This window comes from Artemia sp. Qi Xiang Cuo, chromosome 11 (assembly GCF_049724085.1).
Source record: "Artemia sp. Qi Xiang Cuo chromosome 11, ASM4972408v1, whole genome shotgun sequence".
Taxonomy (NCBI): domain Eukaryota; kingdom Metazoa; phylum Arthropoda; class Branchiopoda; order Anostraca; family Artemiidae; genus Artemia; species Artemia sp. Qi Xiang Cuo.
In genome coordinates, this window is record NC_142804.1 from 49,847,554 (window position 1) to 49,863,067 (window position 15,514).

Sequence of the window (15,514 nt, forward strand, 5' to 3'; positions counted from 1 at the left end):
AAGAAAAGACAGAAATATAATGTACGATAAGAAGATATCTATATATTACGACTATCGACGTCTCTGCGTGCACATACCCCCCCCCCCCCACCCAGGCTTATAATTATTAAGATCCTAAACTCATTCCTGTTTAGTAATTTGGATGCATAATGCTTAGCTTCTATCAATAGTTCAAACATGTAGCAGCATCCAGCTGCACGAGGCCGAGTACCGGTGGACAGTTCCCCTCTATCTCAAAGTGTTTTAAACGGTAAAGAATACGGCACTGGGCGTTACAGTCCTTGCCGGTGGTGCGGGCCCGTGTTTCATGGCTCTTCAGCCAGGAATAATAATAGGGGCGGGGGAGGGAAGCCATCTTGTGCTTTCGCACAGCCTTCCTGTTTATCTTTTCCAGATTTCTTCAGATTCTATTTAGGGCTGGGTCTACTCTGGCTGAGCTTACAGAGTCACACCACTGATTCCCGATCCAAACTAAATAACCAGCGACATTAACAACATGTTCAAAGCTGCTGTTTTTTTCAGTTCCTAAGAAATTCTGAAAGGTCTAAAAATATTTTTATTTGGTGTTAAGTCATCTTATATATTCTCAGTAACCACTTCTATACACTATCTTCACATTTTCATTGTCTGGTCAGTAAACCAGAACCACCAGAAGCATTCTAGTTACGCGTTTATATGTAATGGAATATGATCGCGAATTAGTTATAGCTGTAATAAAGAAATGATTAACTAGATGTGAATTCCCAGTAAGATTTTTAGTTTATTCTTTATTTTGAATGTTCAAGACAACTCCTTGCGACTGCTCTTTCACTTTCCTCCATTAGTGCAATTGGACCTCGCAGCATATCATCTGACATCATTAGTTTCTTACCTATGTTAGTCTCTTGTTTTATGCCAGCTCCCGATGGCAAAACTGCGAGTTCTTAGCCTCCGGTAGCTTCCTGTAGATTTCCACTTTAAGTAATCTGATTGGTTTATAAGTCAAAGTTCGTTTATCTGCGCCAGAAGTAGGGATTCTGAAACTAGGTAAGCTACAATCAAGAATGTTATGCTTACTGTTCAAGCTTTTCAGCAGGGCTTGGGATTTGTCGAGAATATGAGAATATTCCTGTGCCAAAGTGAGTTTTCACTTTGGGATGTTAGCCCTCTTCATATTTCAGATTTCAAAAAAAAATAAATAAAAAAATGTTGTATTTACCAGAACCTGAAAGATTCAGGGCTCTGTTGTGGAAAACAGATATTTTTGTTGCAGGGTAATGATCGGCCAGGATTCAAAGTGCTTCATGCCAATTGGTCGCTTCCCGAACATATTCTCTCGAATATTTTAAACGAAGTAGCTGAGCTACGATAATAAAGCTTGTATTTGCAGTTGTAATTAGTGGCCGTTTTGGACCTATAAACCTCTCGGTTGACGCTCAGGCCACAGAGGCTAATTACTTCTACCTATTTTCCCTAAAAAAAAAAACCCACTAATTATTGGACGTGAAAGCAAGTTATGAATTTGACCTCCCACCCTTGCCATATACTTTGCGAGCTGTTGGACCCTTCCTACCCTCACAATAAACTCCAGCTTAACATTAAAACCATGAAAAATCTTCAGCCGATGTGCACTCCTATCTGGACATTCTTCTTGTATCTAAGGTCATCTTGCACTTTTGGCATAAATGCAGATTAGTCCTCCCAATTTAGGTAAGGCTCTTTCGATAGTTCCCAATGCCTGTTATGGTTTCAATCATCATTCTTATCTCCGACCTTCTTAGTCGTAATAGAGGTTTATTCAGTGTGAGACTAAACTCCGAGAGTACTTTCCCTTGTATTCCACCTTCCTATGCCAGTTTTGTTACACTTTTCCATTACTCCACCTCTCCACTACCGTTGCCCATTGGCTTAGAAAAATTAGGTATGAAAGGTTCTGGCGCATCTTCTGTCTGTGCTGTTCCAGCCTTGGCTGCATCATCTGCTGTCCCATTAGGTTCGATCCCAAAATGTCCTGGGACCCAGTCCAGAGTAATTCTGTATCCTTTGGATGTTAGACTATTCATTGCTTCGTAGCAGTCCAATTCACTTCTTTGACGACTCTTTATGTTCTGAAGAGCCTTAAAACATGTACTAACGTTTTGCATCAGTGTTGTAGCTACTTGTTTTATTTCAAATACTTCAACCTGGAATACCGTAGTGAATCTACCCAAATGATAACTAATTATCTCTTTATTAAGATTAGCTTTAGAAAAGCAAAGTTTTTCTGGCGAAAGGAAAGAGCGAAGTTGAAGCTTAAAGAGACGAAAAAATTACTGCTCCGTAGTTTATGCAATATATTTCTGATAAATTGCAATATACATTTCCATATATATGTAGAATTCTGATAAACTAGCGCTTTACTTAAGACGCAAAACCGACGCAACGAAACATAATTAAGAGCAGAAAATCCTTAAGTAGCCTGCAGAAAATAAGAGACTAGTTTATAAAGTTCCCAAGTTTCATTTACCAGCCATGAAATCAAAACACTATTTCACAAGATTATAAGTATCTAAAATACTCAAGCAAGCTTATTGCAATGTATCCTTTATAGCAACCTGGAACTGCCTTTCCGGTTTGGTTACTGGGATGATGTCATCCATCAGACTTTCCAGGTCCTCCGGGATTGCTGGCTGCGAGCTAAGGAGTCTTTTCTCCTTGACAGTTTTCAAGGATTCATTGTCGCTTTGTACCAACTCCTCTTCCATGCCCATGGACTCTGCAGTTGGGGATCTATGATGCATGATTTTACATTTTTTACTCATTCTTACCATCATGCATAACAAAATAAAATAATATAACAAAAGAATCAGAATAAGCAGAATCACCGGATATGACGATTTTTATCGGAAAAAAAACATCGTTCTTGTATATCAAATGAGTGTGCTACCTTTTTCCAGTTCACGTGGTATCTGTTTTCCAGGATTGCAGGGATGTTGCCTGAAGTCGTGACTATAAAATTGTTTGAAAACTGATTCCGTCTTAGTGTGGATTAAGGTATACCCTTGGTTCGCCTTTCTTCGTTTTTGCGCAAGAACACCCGTTTTTGCGTGATCTGTCAAATTTAATTTGTTTTTGCCGCGAGTTTGTGGGTCATAAAGGTTCGACGATTGTGTCAAAGTATTTCTACTGAGCCGTCAAAAAAAGCATCCGTAATTTTGAATTGAAATGTTTTTCCAACATATCAGAAGTCGTCCAATTATTTATGACAAAGGACATAAGGACCACGCAAAGAAACGTTTAATCCTCATGGCCTGGGAGGACATTTTCAAGGAAATGGACTTATAAGATAAGAATCCTATCATTAACTAGGCGTAGATGTCTTATACAAGCTTGCTTACTGAATATTTTTTCTTGTTTTTTAGAACTTGATATAGCCCACTCCTGTGTCTCTGCTGTTTAAGTACATCATACTAGTTTTTATGCTTCAACGACTGCATGAACCGTTTATCTATGTGAACATTTGTTTTTCCCTGCATCCGTTATCCATGAGCCGTTTTCCCTTAGAAAAATCGCATCACTGTGAACGAAGTGATGGTGTTTCAGTCCAATTAAACAGCTATCTGTGATTCTAAAACAGAAGAGGTATAGCATGAAAATTAAATAGTAATTATTGTATTTAGGAGAAGCCTTTTTTAATTTTCATTTTTATATTAAAAATAAAAATATTGAAAGCTCACTTATTACTCCTCAAAACCACTATTTTTTCCAACTTTCTACCAGAGATTCTTTCACAACGAATTATTTCCTAGAAAAAAATTATTCGCTGAAAAGTTTTCTAAACCCATAAAAATTGCACTTTACTTCCTCAGTCATATCTGAGGGAAGTCAACCATATCATATACCAGTCACCACTGTTCAGTAAGGTAATTCTATCATCTCAAACAAAAGGAATATGTCCCATTTCAATTATCTTCCTTTTATCTTCAGTACAATTCTTCCAGAATTCTTTTAGTTACTGATAATAGAATCGTTTTAGTAAATGTTAAATTTTTATTTATTTCCGGGGATACAATGCAGGTGGTATTAGCGATATGAAATTTTGTCTTTGACATTTGTGTTTTGCCTCACTAAGAGTGGAAAAACTCTATATTTATTCTGTCTCCTGGTTCTCTCAGTAAAAGATTTACTTTATTTCGCCCCAGAAAGAGAGTAATCTCTGAGAACAGGATAGACAACCAAATAACTGACCCAAAAGAAATCCAGTGGTAGAAGTAATGTGTTTTTGATATCGAGGTTTGGCGATTTTGAGATTTATAAATTCTGACATGGAATTTTCTTCTAATAAAAGAAGTTGGAGGAAGTTTGGATATCATTTCAATATCTCCTCTCCTCTTCTGGTTTCTGTATAGCCATTGACCCTGAAAACCAAGGAGATGCCAGTCCTCCTGATCTACGGAGTGGTTCAATTTGTGAAAATATAGAGGGAGGGGGGCAAAATGTATTTTTCCAAATTTAGGGGACAAACCGCTTTTTCAATTTTTGTAAAATAAAAATCTTTTGAAAATTTTTTGTAAAATAAAAAAATAAAAAAATTTTATATAAAAATATCACGAAACTCATTTTTCAATGAAAATACCCTAAAAAGGTATTTTTTCAAGATCAAAGGGAGAGTAATAAAATTCAGAGGGGTACTTGCCCCTGCTTTCTCCACCTCTCATTTGACGCCATTGGGTTTCCACCGAAGGACGTCATAGCATCAAGGTCAGCCTCGCAATCTATTAGCATAATTTGTTTCTTGAAGGAACATTGAAGGACCGTTTAAGGTCTGAAGATACGGGTTCGGCACAAGGACCTAACCAGAAATTCATTTTTGAATTTCTGGTCACTTCTTGTTTAAATTATCAAATGATTTTGTTTTATGACTGTGACACCCGATAAAACAATTTCCCGGCCTGTGCATTGTTTAGTAAGTTGCAAAGTAGCTCTGATGTTATTTTGCAATCTGCAAGCTATTGACTTGTGATTGTTTTATTAGCGTTTGATGTTGTATACTGTTTAAGGTGTAAGTGTATTTTCTTTCAGATTATAAGCAGAAATAGATTCACAGTGATTCCAGGCCTTGGATTTTCGGTTCTTCGCATTGATGTTATCCGAAGTGAAAGGGACGAAGGAAGATATGAATGCTTAACACAGAATAGTGGAGGTGAACAAACGTCTTCTGCAAAGCTTCTAGTGTATCCTGGTAAGTATTTGATCATTTAGAAAACTAATTTGGAGAAAGAATTCAATGGAAGGTGTGGGAAGAAGAGGAAAAAGGAGAAGATGAAAGAGTGAGGAGAGCTTAAAGAGAAAAATATATCTGCCTTACACGTCCGCGTTAAAAAGTGTACTCTTGTACACTTTTGTGACGTCGCGTGTTTTAGAAATTCACATTATTACTTCAGCGTGTGTCAGAAAGAAACCTATCCTGTTTACACGCTTCTGACTCTGTCAAAGTCTGAGTTAATAAAATGAACGCTAAGCCGGATTGCTCCTTTTGTTCATGAAGTTTTAAGTACGAGAAAAAGAACGAGAAGCGGTTAAGCCGGATTGCTCCGTTTTAAAAAGAACGGTTAAGCCGGATTGCTCCTTTTGTTCATGAAGTTTTAAGAACGAGAAAAAGAACGAGAAGCGGTTAAGCCGGATTGCTCCGTTTTAAAAAGAACGGTTAAGCCGGATTGCTCCTTTTCTTCATGAAGTTTTAAGAACAAGACAAAGAACGAGACGCGGTTAAGCCGGATTGCTCCGTTTTAAAAAGAACGGTTAAGCCGGATTGCTCCTTTTGTTCATGAAGTTTTAAGAACGAGAAAAAGAACGAGAAGCGGTTAAGCCGGATTGCTCCGTTTTAAAAAGAACTGTTAAGCCGGATTGCTCCTTTTCTTCCTGAAGTTTTAAGAACGAGACAAAGAACGAGAAGCGGTTAAGCCCGATTGCTCCGTTTTAAAAAGAACGGTTAAGCCGGATTGCTCCTTTTGTTCATGAAGTTTTAAGAACGAGAAAAAGAACGAGAAGCGGTTAAGCCGGATTGCTCCGTTTTAAAAAGAACGGCTAAGCCGGATTGCTCCTTTTGTTCATGAAGTTTTAAGTAAGACAAAGAACGAGAAACTAATGAGTCACAAGATTTTTCACTAGTAGACTCTCTCTTTTTCTATGTGGACAGATGATCTTCTCTGATAATAATAAATTAACTTAAATTTAGGGGTATGTTCGAGCAGTTATTGATGTGTTTGGTCCTGAATGACAAAGTTAGAACCAGAGTGATAGGAAAAAAAATGTTCAACAAAACATACTGGAGAGGTCGCTTTTATAAGCATAAAATTATCAAAGTTAATGAAGATGCTGCACTCCCACCGGCTTGATCCAACACAAGACTATGATCTTTTGTTGTATTTTGTTGAAAAAAACGTGGGAGAAAACTGGGGGGAGGGAGAGGGCTGGATTGGTGACAAATTTTTTCTACAAAAATTGGGAAAGAGTTATTTGTAATGTAAATTAAAATTATACTTCTCGTTATTATTATAAAATATAGACTTATGAAGGTCCAAACGTTCAAATGAAGTTTAAATTGAATTTTATCCTTACTTTTATTTAATTCTGTTTTTTACTTTTAATAACAATTAGATTACTATTTATCTATAAAAGTCTTAACAATCAAGGTGCTAAGATAATTGAGCAAGAGCCTGCTCAGTTACTAGTAGGTGCATAAACTCGTATTTTATAGCCTTTGACATTAATGATTTACTTTTTCTGTTCTTATGTTTTAATTTGTTTTTACAATTCTTGGAATTGACTACAGGTTGATTCTTTTTCTAATTTTTCTGCATTTAACATTGTTCATTTTCACGTCTTTTAATGCAATCCCGGTATTTGTAATTAAATTTTCGATCATACTTTCCCGCGGAGATTATAAAATAACAAATATATTATTTATTTATTAAAAAATGTGTCAAAAAAGACACAACATATGAATATCAATATAATACTAACAAAACAAAGATAAACATTACCACATTACATTCATAATAAGTCCCGACTCACACTAGCCTGTTTGGAACGACCCAAAAAACTCAAAACAACTAATATTACACTTCCTCAGAAAAAAATATCTTACTTCTCTCCCTTCCCCGCCCACACAAAACACTTCATACACACTTGTAAGGTTAATATGATTAAAAGGAACTCGTATGAATCCCACACTCATAATCTACAACTCATCACAAGTCCCGACATGGCCCAGTAGCGAGTGTCCCCAGCACCACAGTGAATTCCCAAAGCTGCCGAATTGCTAAAATGATATTTACTTAAAATTTTTATAAAAAAATAATAGGGGATCTTAAATGTTTTAACACTCCGACAAGCTAATCAGAGGCTAGTTTAAAATAAAGAAAATATAATCTTTTACTAATTGTTAAGCAAAGTGCTGTCTATTCAATTTTCCTACAGGATAAATAATGCGTCTCTTATGTTGGCAAGGATTTGAATCAAAGCGAGTAGCACCACTGAGAGCTCAAAAAGCTCTCATATTGCTCAAATGATATTTCATTTCAGCTGATTTTTATTTCTTTTCCTAATAGGTTGGCTAGAACATTTTTAGAGACTGCCCTTTTATTAACTTAAAAATTCTGCTCCGTTTAATCAAAAAATTAAAATTCACACTTTTTAATGATACAAATTTGATTAAATCTGAATGTCTCCGTATCAAGCTAAAAACGGGGGACGTTAAATAATATTTCAAAAGTCTCTAGGAGAGTGGGTATCATCTTTTAGTTCTTTTTTGTTCATTCGGATCTCTTATGCAAGCTCTACAAGTTATAGAATGACAGCCCAATCAATTCTAAATAATTTTAACTGAAAAAGCTTTTAATGGTCGAGATACGGTGACTTTTTAAGGTTCTACGTCGCCTTTATCGGTTTCTCCCCTTTACATGTTCTCTTTTATTTGTATTCGATGTGCTTATCCGAGCTTTACGCTGTATACTACTACTACTAACAACTCACTGCAGCACCAAGCTGACCGAGCCCAACGTAGCCACGCCTGCTGTATACTACTACTACTACTAACAACTCACTGCAGCACCAAGCTGACCGAGCCCAATGTAGTTACGCCCGCTGTATACTACTACTACTACTTACAACTCACTGCAGCACCAAGCTGACCGACCCCAACGTATCTGCGCCCGCTCCTCCTCCATCCCAATCAATTCAAAACCTCCCTCTTTACACCCTCCCAGTAAGAACCCGTTTCTGTAAACTCTTTCCTTAGATCATCCACCGACCCTGTTCGGGGACCACCCTATTTGCGCTATATAGCATATATACGCTATATAGCATTTTATGCCAAGCTTAGACCTATATTCATAGAATTTTCAAGATTTATAGCTAAGGAAACTGTTGACGTAGGAATACCGAAACCCCTTCCTTGACGTAAGTGAGGGCTGTTTATAAATCTCAAAGTTGCATTGATTTAGGGCAGGTGCAAGACGACTTGACGGAAAGTGGTCCTTCTCTATTATTGCTTAAAAATCTCCCCTTTCCGGGTTTCGAATAAAGTAGGGATATTATTTCTTCTTTTTTTTTCTAGAAACCAACAGACTTGAGAATGGAGATATCTCGGAAACCCTTTAAGCTTTTCTATGCAATTCAAAGTAGACATTTCCTAGTTTCATTTCTTGTCTCTTGTTTTAAATTCCATACAGAAATATATCATGCACATAAAACTGTAAACTTTTTATGCCCTCATAGCTAAAGCTGGAAAAAAGCACTAAACTTTGTCTTGGGCTGGGGAGTGGTGACAATCTTGAAGGTATTCCTAACCCTATTCTGGGGCAAGACATTTGCCCTTCGGGATGGAAAAAAAGTGCCATTGCTAATTGAATCATAAGGTTACATTCTTTTCGTACAGTAATTATAATCTAAGTAGATCCAGCTATGTATATATATATATATATATATATATATATATATATATATATATATATATATATATATATATATATATTTTGTTCAATGTAGACTCAAAACTTATCACAAAAATAATACACTGTCAACCCTGTTTGGTATATAATATGATAACGGGAATAAGGAGTAATATTTATATATATATATATATATATATATATATATATATATATATATATATATATATATATATATATATATATATATATATTACAATTTCATCCCTCCCCGTGCTAATCCTTAAGGATGTCTTACTCCTTTATTCCTAAGTTCCACTCCTCATCCTCTCTTTCTCATAATAGAGCATACCTTGTGTTTTTTTATTTGTTATGCCTGTCATTGGACAAGCGTAGCTGAAAGTTGATACTTAAATGCCTGTCATTGGACAAGCGTAGCTGAAAGTTGATACCTATATTCAAAATAATCTTGTAAAATTAATTTTTCATCAAAAATACCCCCCCCCCCAAAAAAAAGGTATATGACCTAGATTTTCTGTAAATAAATTCAGTTTTCCAATGCGCTGTAATATTTCAAATTTGGTTTGGAAGTTTGGAGTTGAACAAGGACGAAATAATTTAAGGGTAAAAGGAACTTCTTTAATATAATTTTATGCAGTTATTCTTGGTAAGTCTCAGTTTACTGAGGATTAATGAGTTCTTTGTGAGTAATATGCGTGTCGTAACATTCAACTTAAAATTTGCATCGTATTATTACGGTACTTGGAGTGGAATCTTAGCTTCAAGAATCATTTCAAATATTTAATAGCACCTTGTCGGAGAATAATTGTGAAAATTATAATAAAGTTAGGGCAATGCTTCTAACTGCTCCAATCTAAACTTGAAATAGGTTTGAATAAGAATAATTACTTTTTGTTCGTATCTAATTTTTATAATCCTTCGAAACTTTACAATACATTCCACAATGGGGAAGATAAAGGGGACATTTATTTTTCATAATGGATTACATATAATTGGTAATGTTGGTAAGAAATCTCGTTTGTTGAAATTTTGTATTTTTGTGTGTTAACATATCAAAGGGTAAAACCAAATATCAATTACGGCTAGCTCAGATCCTTAAATTACTCTTTTCAAAGTTATAGTTTCGCTAAGTTTGACCTGCTTTGGTCTCATGAATGAAAAAAATTTGAAAATTTTCGGGGACGCTTTTTGTGTGTTTTGTTTTCTCTTTTTTTGGCAGGTATTGAATAAAAGTCAAGACACTCAGAACAGCTTTTCAAAGGTTTGCTGAAGACATTTTGGGTGTTTATATAACGTTTTTTTTTACATAGGCGAAGTATTTGCTCAGTGATTCCTTAGAAATTCCTACTGGATCCTTTAATGTAAAATTGTATAACTTTGTTCGCAATGATAGGTAAAAATGATGAAATTTATTTGTGTGTGGACATGAAAAGATTAATGGAATTTGTTAGGATCGCATTTTTGGCAATGACTGAAAAATCCTTAGTGTATTTTTTTTATTGCAAACAGGCCATAAGAAAAGCCGCCCCCCACCTTTTCAGAGGTATTTATACTTTGGACATGTGCCCAGGAAACCAAGACCCAAGAAACCAAGACAAATACTTTCAGGAGCTTAATAACTTTATTTTAAGAAAGTAATGTCTGATACGCCCTTTGATTGGAACATAAACATAAATTTTGTTATCTGCTTTTAAGTAGAAGCTTTAAATTGCCTTTCTATTTTCCTTTTTTCTTCATCGTTTTCGCCATGTTTTCTCCGTTCCAATTTCTCCTAGTTATTTGTTCCATTTCTTTGATAGCTTCAAATGTCTGTTGTAGATTTCATTTAAGTAGACCATGATTTGATGTCTTAAGTCCTCCTGAAAGCAGTTTTTGTTTTGTTTGCTCAGTTGCAATATCCTTTTCTAAACAATTTATTTTCTTCTCTCTCCGGGTCTTGGATATCGGACTCACGGTTTTTCTTATTTGATTGCACAAGTTCTAAAGGACTCCTTCGAGGCATTGACAGGAAATCGACTAGGGCCCACTATTAACAGGAAGGCTAGGATTAAACTGGTTTGGAATGGTCCCTGGGATATTGTACATAGCTGAAGGGACACTTGTGTGAAATAATGCCATGGAAATGAACTTTTCTGCATTGGTGGACACTGATGTGATGTTGGTATGGTATTTCTTCAGAAAAGACTAGATGTTTTTTTAAATGAAATTTTTTAAATTTCATTTATTTTGGAAAGCAATTCGTGTCTACAAGGCCATTGGGATAGGTTTACTTTCGTGAACAAAAAACTGGTTCAGGGCAAGCTTCAAAAAATGCCCATAACTTGTTCGCTAAATCTGATATGCGGAATGAGCTTCCGGGCATTGGTAGGTAGGTATGGATTTGGTTTTAGTATGATGCTCATTCAGGATAGAGGAGATTTTTATTTATTTATTTATTTCATGTATTTATTTCGGAGAGTGACTGGTGTATACAGGACCTTTGGGACCGGTTAATTTTGGCGTGACAAATTTCCGGTTCTGGACAAACTTCAAAAAATGATCTCCTTTTGCTCGTTAAAACTGTGAAGACTATTAAACTGTGAAGACTATTAAACTGTGAAGACTATTAAACTGTGAAGACTATTAAACTGTGAAGACTATATAACTGTGAAGACGTTAAAACTATGTAAAGAAAGCTTTTCGGTGTTGGTGTACACGAATGTGATTTTTGTATGAGATTAATTTAGAATAGACGGAATAAGGTTTATTTTTGTTATAGGAACACTATTTTAGATACGTTTATTTTGAAGTCATCAATATATGCAGGTGGACATTTTCATTGTCCAATTGACAAGTCTCTTAGGAAACTTCAAAAAATGCACCTATTTTGCCTCTTAAATTGATTTGTGGAATGATTTTTTCTTTGCTGTTGGTGGACGCGGATGTTTTGTCAGTATAGTATTCACTCGGTAGAATAGACGAGGAAACTTTATTTGAATGAAAACGCTATTCTTAATTCGTTGTTCAAAAAATGACGTTCCGGATGGATTTTACTTTTCCGTAACAAGTTTCTGTGTCTGGGCAAACTTCAAAAAATCTCCGCATTTTACTGGTTAAACCTGTTCTGTGACATGTTGGTCACCTTTTCCAATGTCAGGCTATTAGCAAAAGTCAATGATAGTAAAACACTCGAAGGATTGAGTGGATATCGACTTAATCCTACTCGGAAAGATTGACTCAGAAAGAATGCTTAGGTTATACAGTCTATGAATGGTATCCGGGAGATAGTACATACCTGAAGCTCCGCTTGGGTTAAGTAATACCTCGAAAACGGACTTTCGACGCTAAAATTCTTTTGCATCCCGTCCCCCTGGATCTGACCCTGATTTAATATAAGCATTAAATTTGCCTTTAGTAAAATTCTAGTTCGTCGGAATTTAAGTTAAATAATGACAGAATAATGCGTGAATTTGGACTAGTTGACATTTTAAAAGAAACGTTCGGAAACTACAAGTTTTTGGTAAAACTCAAAATTTTGGTAAAACTTCAAAATAAAACTCAAAATTGAAGTAAAAAAGTGAATAAAATTGTTATCTTTGGTAGAATAGAGTTATAAAAATTATGTTAATAAAACTGTTAAAAACTAATGAAACGTCAAACAACTCTAATTTTATAAAAATAATGTGTGCAATGAAAACAAGTTAAAGAATATTCTGCGATAAAAGTAATGAATGTAATATTTTACATTTCGGAAGCACAAAATTTTTACCATAGAAATTCCAAAATTTCATTGACCTCCCATTTTTGAGGGCAAAGCTTTTGTATATAGCAGTTCTGTTAACTCTTAATTTAGTGCGTTAAATTTTTGTGGTTAACACATAAGATTCTCTAAAAAAAAAATCGTACATACAAATGCCAACTTTTCTTAAAAAAAAGAAAGAAAACCGTACAAAAATTATTTCGAAACTTTTTATCCATTGCAGAACTAACTTTTCGAGCTGAAATAGTTTCATTTTGATTTAGCAACGTTGAGAGCCTAATTTGCGAAAAGTTTTTTTTTTATTTCTGAGGGCTTTAGTATTACATTCGGCTCTTAGAAATAGCAGATGTACGGTCCTTTTGTAGAAGGTCCTGACAATAGCTTAAATATCATTTTGCTTAAAAATTCCTATTCATTAGTTTTTGCATTGAATTTCAATATTGCTAAGACTAAATGCTGAGTAAATATTTATTTAAATATGTATTTTCGAAACGAAAGGGTGCAATTAACATGTCCTTGAATTTAAAAAAGAGAAGAAATAAGGTTTTTCTATTTTGCCATTTATAGTTTTTGTTCAAGGATTCAAATGAGAAATCACACGGAAAATATACTTATGCTTGATAATACTGCTTAAATTTTGTATTTGTGGCAATCGTGGCATTGAATTTTACTATTATTAAATTAAATACCTAGCTATTTTTTGTTTAAAAATCGTATTCTCAAAACAAAAAGGTGCATCTAGGATTTTCTCAATGTTTATGAAAACAGCCAAATTCAAGTTTTTAACGCTATTTTGTATATGAGAATCTGAATTGCAAAAATAAATGAAAATTACATCGTTTTGCTGGATAATTTCGCTTCATTTTTGTATGCAATGCATAAAATTGGGATTTTTTTGCAAGTACAGAATGCTTTTTGCGGCAATCAGGGCTTTAGAAATTTACCATTGATAAATTAAATTTCGATCAGTTATTTCTTTCAATATCGTATGCTCAAAACTGAAGCGTAACTAATATATTCTTAATTTAGAAATGGTCCGAAATAAGGTTTTTTAAAGCTTTCGGTTTTAACGATTTTGGTTTGGGGATTCAAATTAGAAAAATATGTCAAAATCAGAGTGTTTTTTTTTTATAATTTCGCTTTATTTTTGTATGAAGCACATTAAATTGTTATTATTATTTTTCTCGTTGGAAGTACGGAACGCTTTTTGTGGCAATCATTACTTTAGAATTTTATCGAAATAGACTTTGCTAAATTATTGGTTTGAATATTTTGTTCACATTTTCTTAATCTGAGAAAAGGACCAAAATAGTTCCAAGAAAATATTTTTTTTCTTAAGACATAGTTTTATAACACAGCAGTAATATTGTATCACAAATCCAATCTCTACGTTAAAATACAGTTATCAGTCTTCATTAAGGCAACATTAGGTGATTTCAAAAAATATGGCCCGAAGTCATTACGCCAGTATATACCTTCTTTTGAATTCGTCGCCTTTACGTTCCTTCCGGTTTTTCTGGTAGGTAAACAGGTCATTACACTCGGTCATTACACTCTTTGTCAAGAGGAATGAGTACAATACATCTTTCAAAGAGGAACGAGTATGCAATACGGGTCCTAGCGTGATTGATTTTTTGGACAATTGCCTTTAGTCAAGACTAGTTTTTTGGGAATGTGTCGTTGCTAAAGCTAACTCTCATTGGAAAAAGGGGTATAAAGCTTTTTGTTTTTGATAAGAATTGCACAATGAATGTATCGTTTGACGTGGGCATTTCGTATGAGCCAATCAGAGGTTGTTCAATATATGATAACTTGATTTGTGGTTGGGATTTGAATAAAAGAAATTGTTATGTTATTTGCTTGCATGTATAGGAATTCCCAAGTTATTTTCTTGCGTGTATAGGAATTCCCATGTTATTTGCTTGCATGTATAGTAAATCCCATGTTATTTGCTTGCTTGTATAGGAATTCCCAAGTTATTTTGCTTGCGTGTATAGGAATTCCCATGTTATTTGCTTGCATGTATAGGAATCCCCTTGTTATTTGCTTGCGTGTATAGGAATCCCCATGTTATTTGCTTGCGTGTATAGGAATTCCCATGTTATTTGCTTGCAGGTATAGATATTCACTGGTTATTTGATTGCTTGTCTAGTAATTCCCATGTTATTTGCTTGCGTGTATAGGAATTCCCTTGTTATTTGCTTGCATGTATAGGAATTCCCATGTTATTTGCTTGCGTGTATAGGAATTCCCATGTTATTTGCTTGCATGTATAGGAATTCCCTTGTTATTTGCTTGCTTGTATAGGAATTCCCATCTTATTTGCTTGCTTGTATAGGAATTCCGATGTTATTTGCTTGCGTGTATAGGAATTCCCATGTTATTTGCTTGCTTGTATAGGACATCCCATGTTATTTGCTTGCTTGTATAGGAATTCCCATGTTATTTGCTTGCGTGTATAGGAATTCCCATGGTATTTGCTTGCGTGTATAGGAATTCCCATGTTATTTGCTTGCATGTATAGGAAACCCCATGTTATTTTCTTGCATGTATAGGAATTCCCATGTTATTTGCTTGCGTGTATAGGAATTCCCATGTTATTTGCTTGCATGTATAGGAATTCCCATGTTATTTGCTTGCGTGTATAGGAATTCCCATGCTATTTTAAGGGCTTATGTCCCCCCCCCAGGCTATTCTAAGAGTTTATGTCCCCTTCCTATGCTATTCCAGGAGCTTATGTTCCTTCCTATGCTATTATCAGGGGCTTTTCCGTGTGGTTTTTTTTTACTTGGTACCCATTAAAAACAAAATTTTCGTGTTAAATAAGTGGTTCTTATATCTT

At 34.9% G+C, this 15,514-nt stretch overlaps 2 protein-coding genes across 2 annotated transcripts in view; both read left to right on the forward strand.

Moving 5' to 3' along the window:
- The window catches only part of LOC148947084 (roundabout homolog 2-like), a 150,849-nt gene extending 149,498 nt beyond the window's left edge, over positions 1-1,351 (forward strand). Inside the window, exon 6 of the mRNA XM_089096507.1 lies at positions 1,253-1,351. Coding sequence (XP_088952633.1) covers positions 1,253-1,351 — 99 coding nt within the window. The remainder of the gene's footprint in view (positions 1-1,252) is intronic.
- Positions 1,352-4,029: 2,678 nt separating this feature from the next.
- LOC148947086 (tyrosine-protein phosphatase Lar-like) overlaps positions 4,030-15,514 on the forward strand; it is a 98,158-nt gene continuing 86,673 nt past the window's right edge. Inside the window, exons 1-2 of the mRNA XM_089096508.1 lie at positions 4,030-4,038; positions 5,041-5,200. Coding sequence (XP_088952634.1) covers positions 4,030-4,038; positions 5,041-5,200 — 169 coding nt within the window. The remainder of the gene's footprint in view (positions 4,039-5,040; positions 5,201-15,514) is intronic.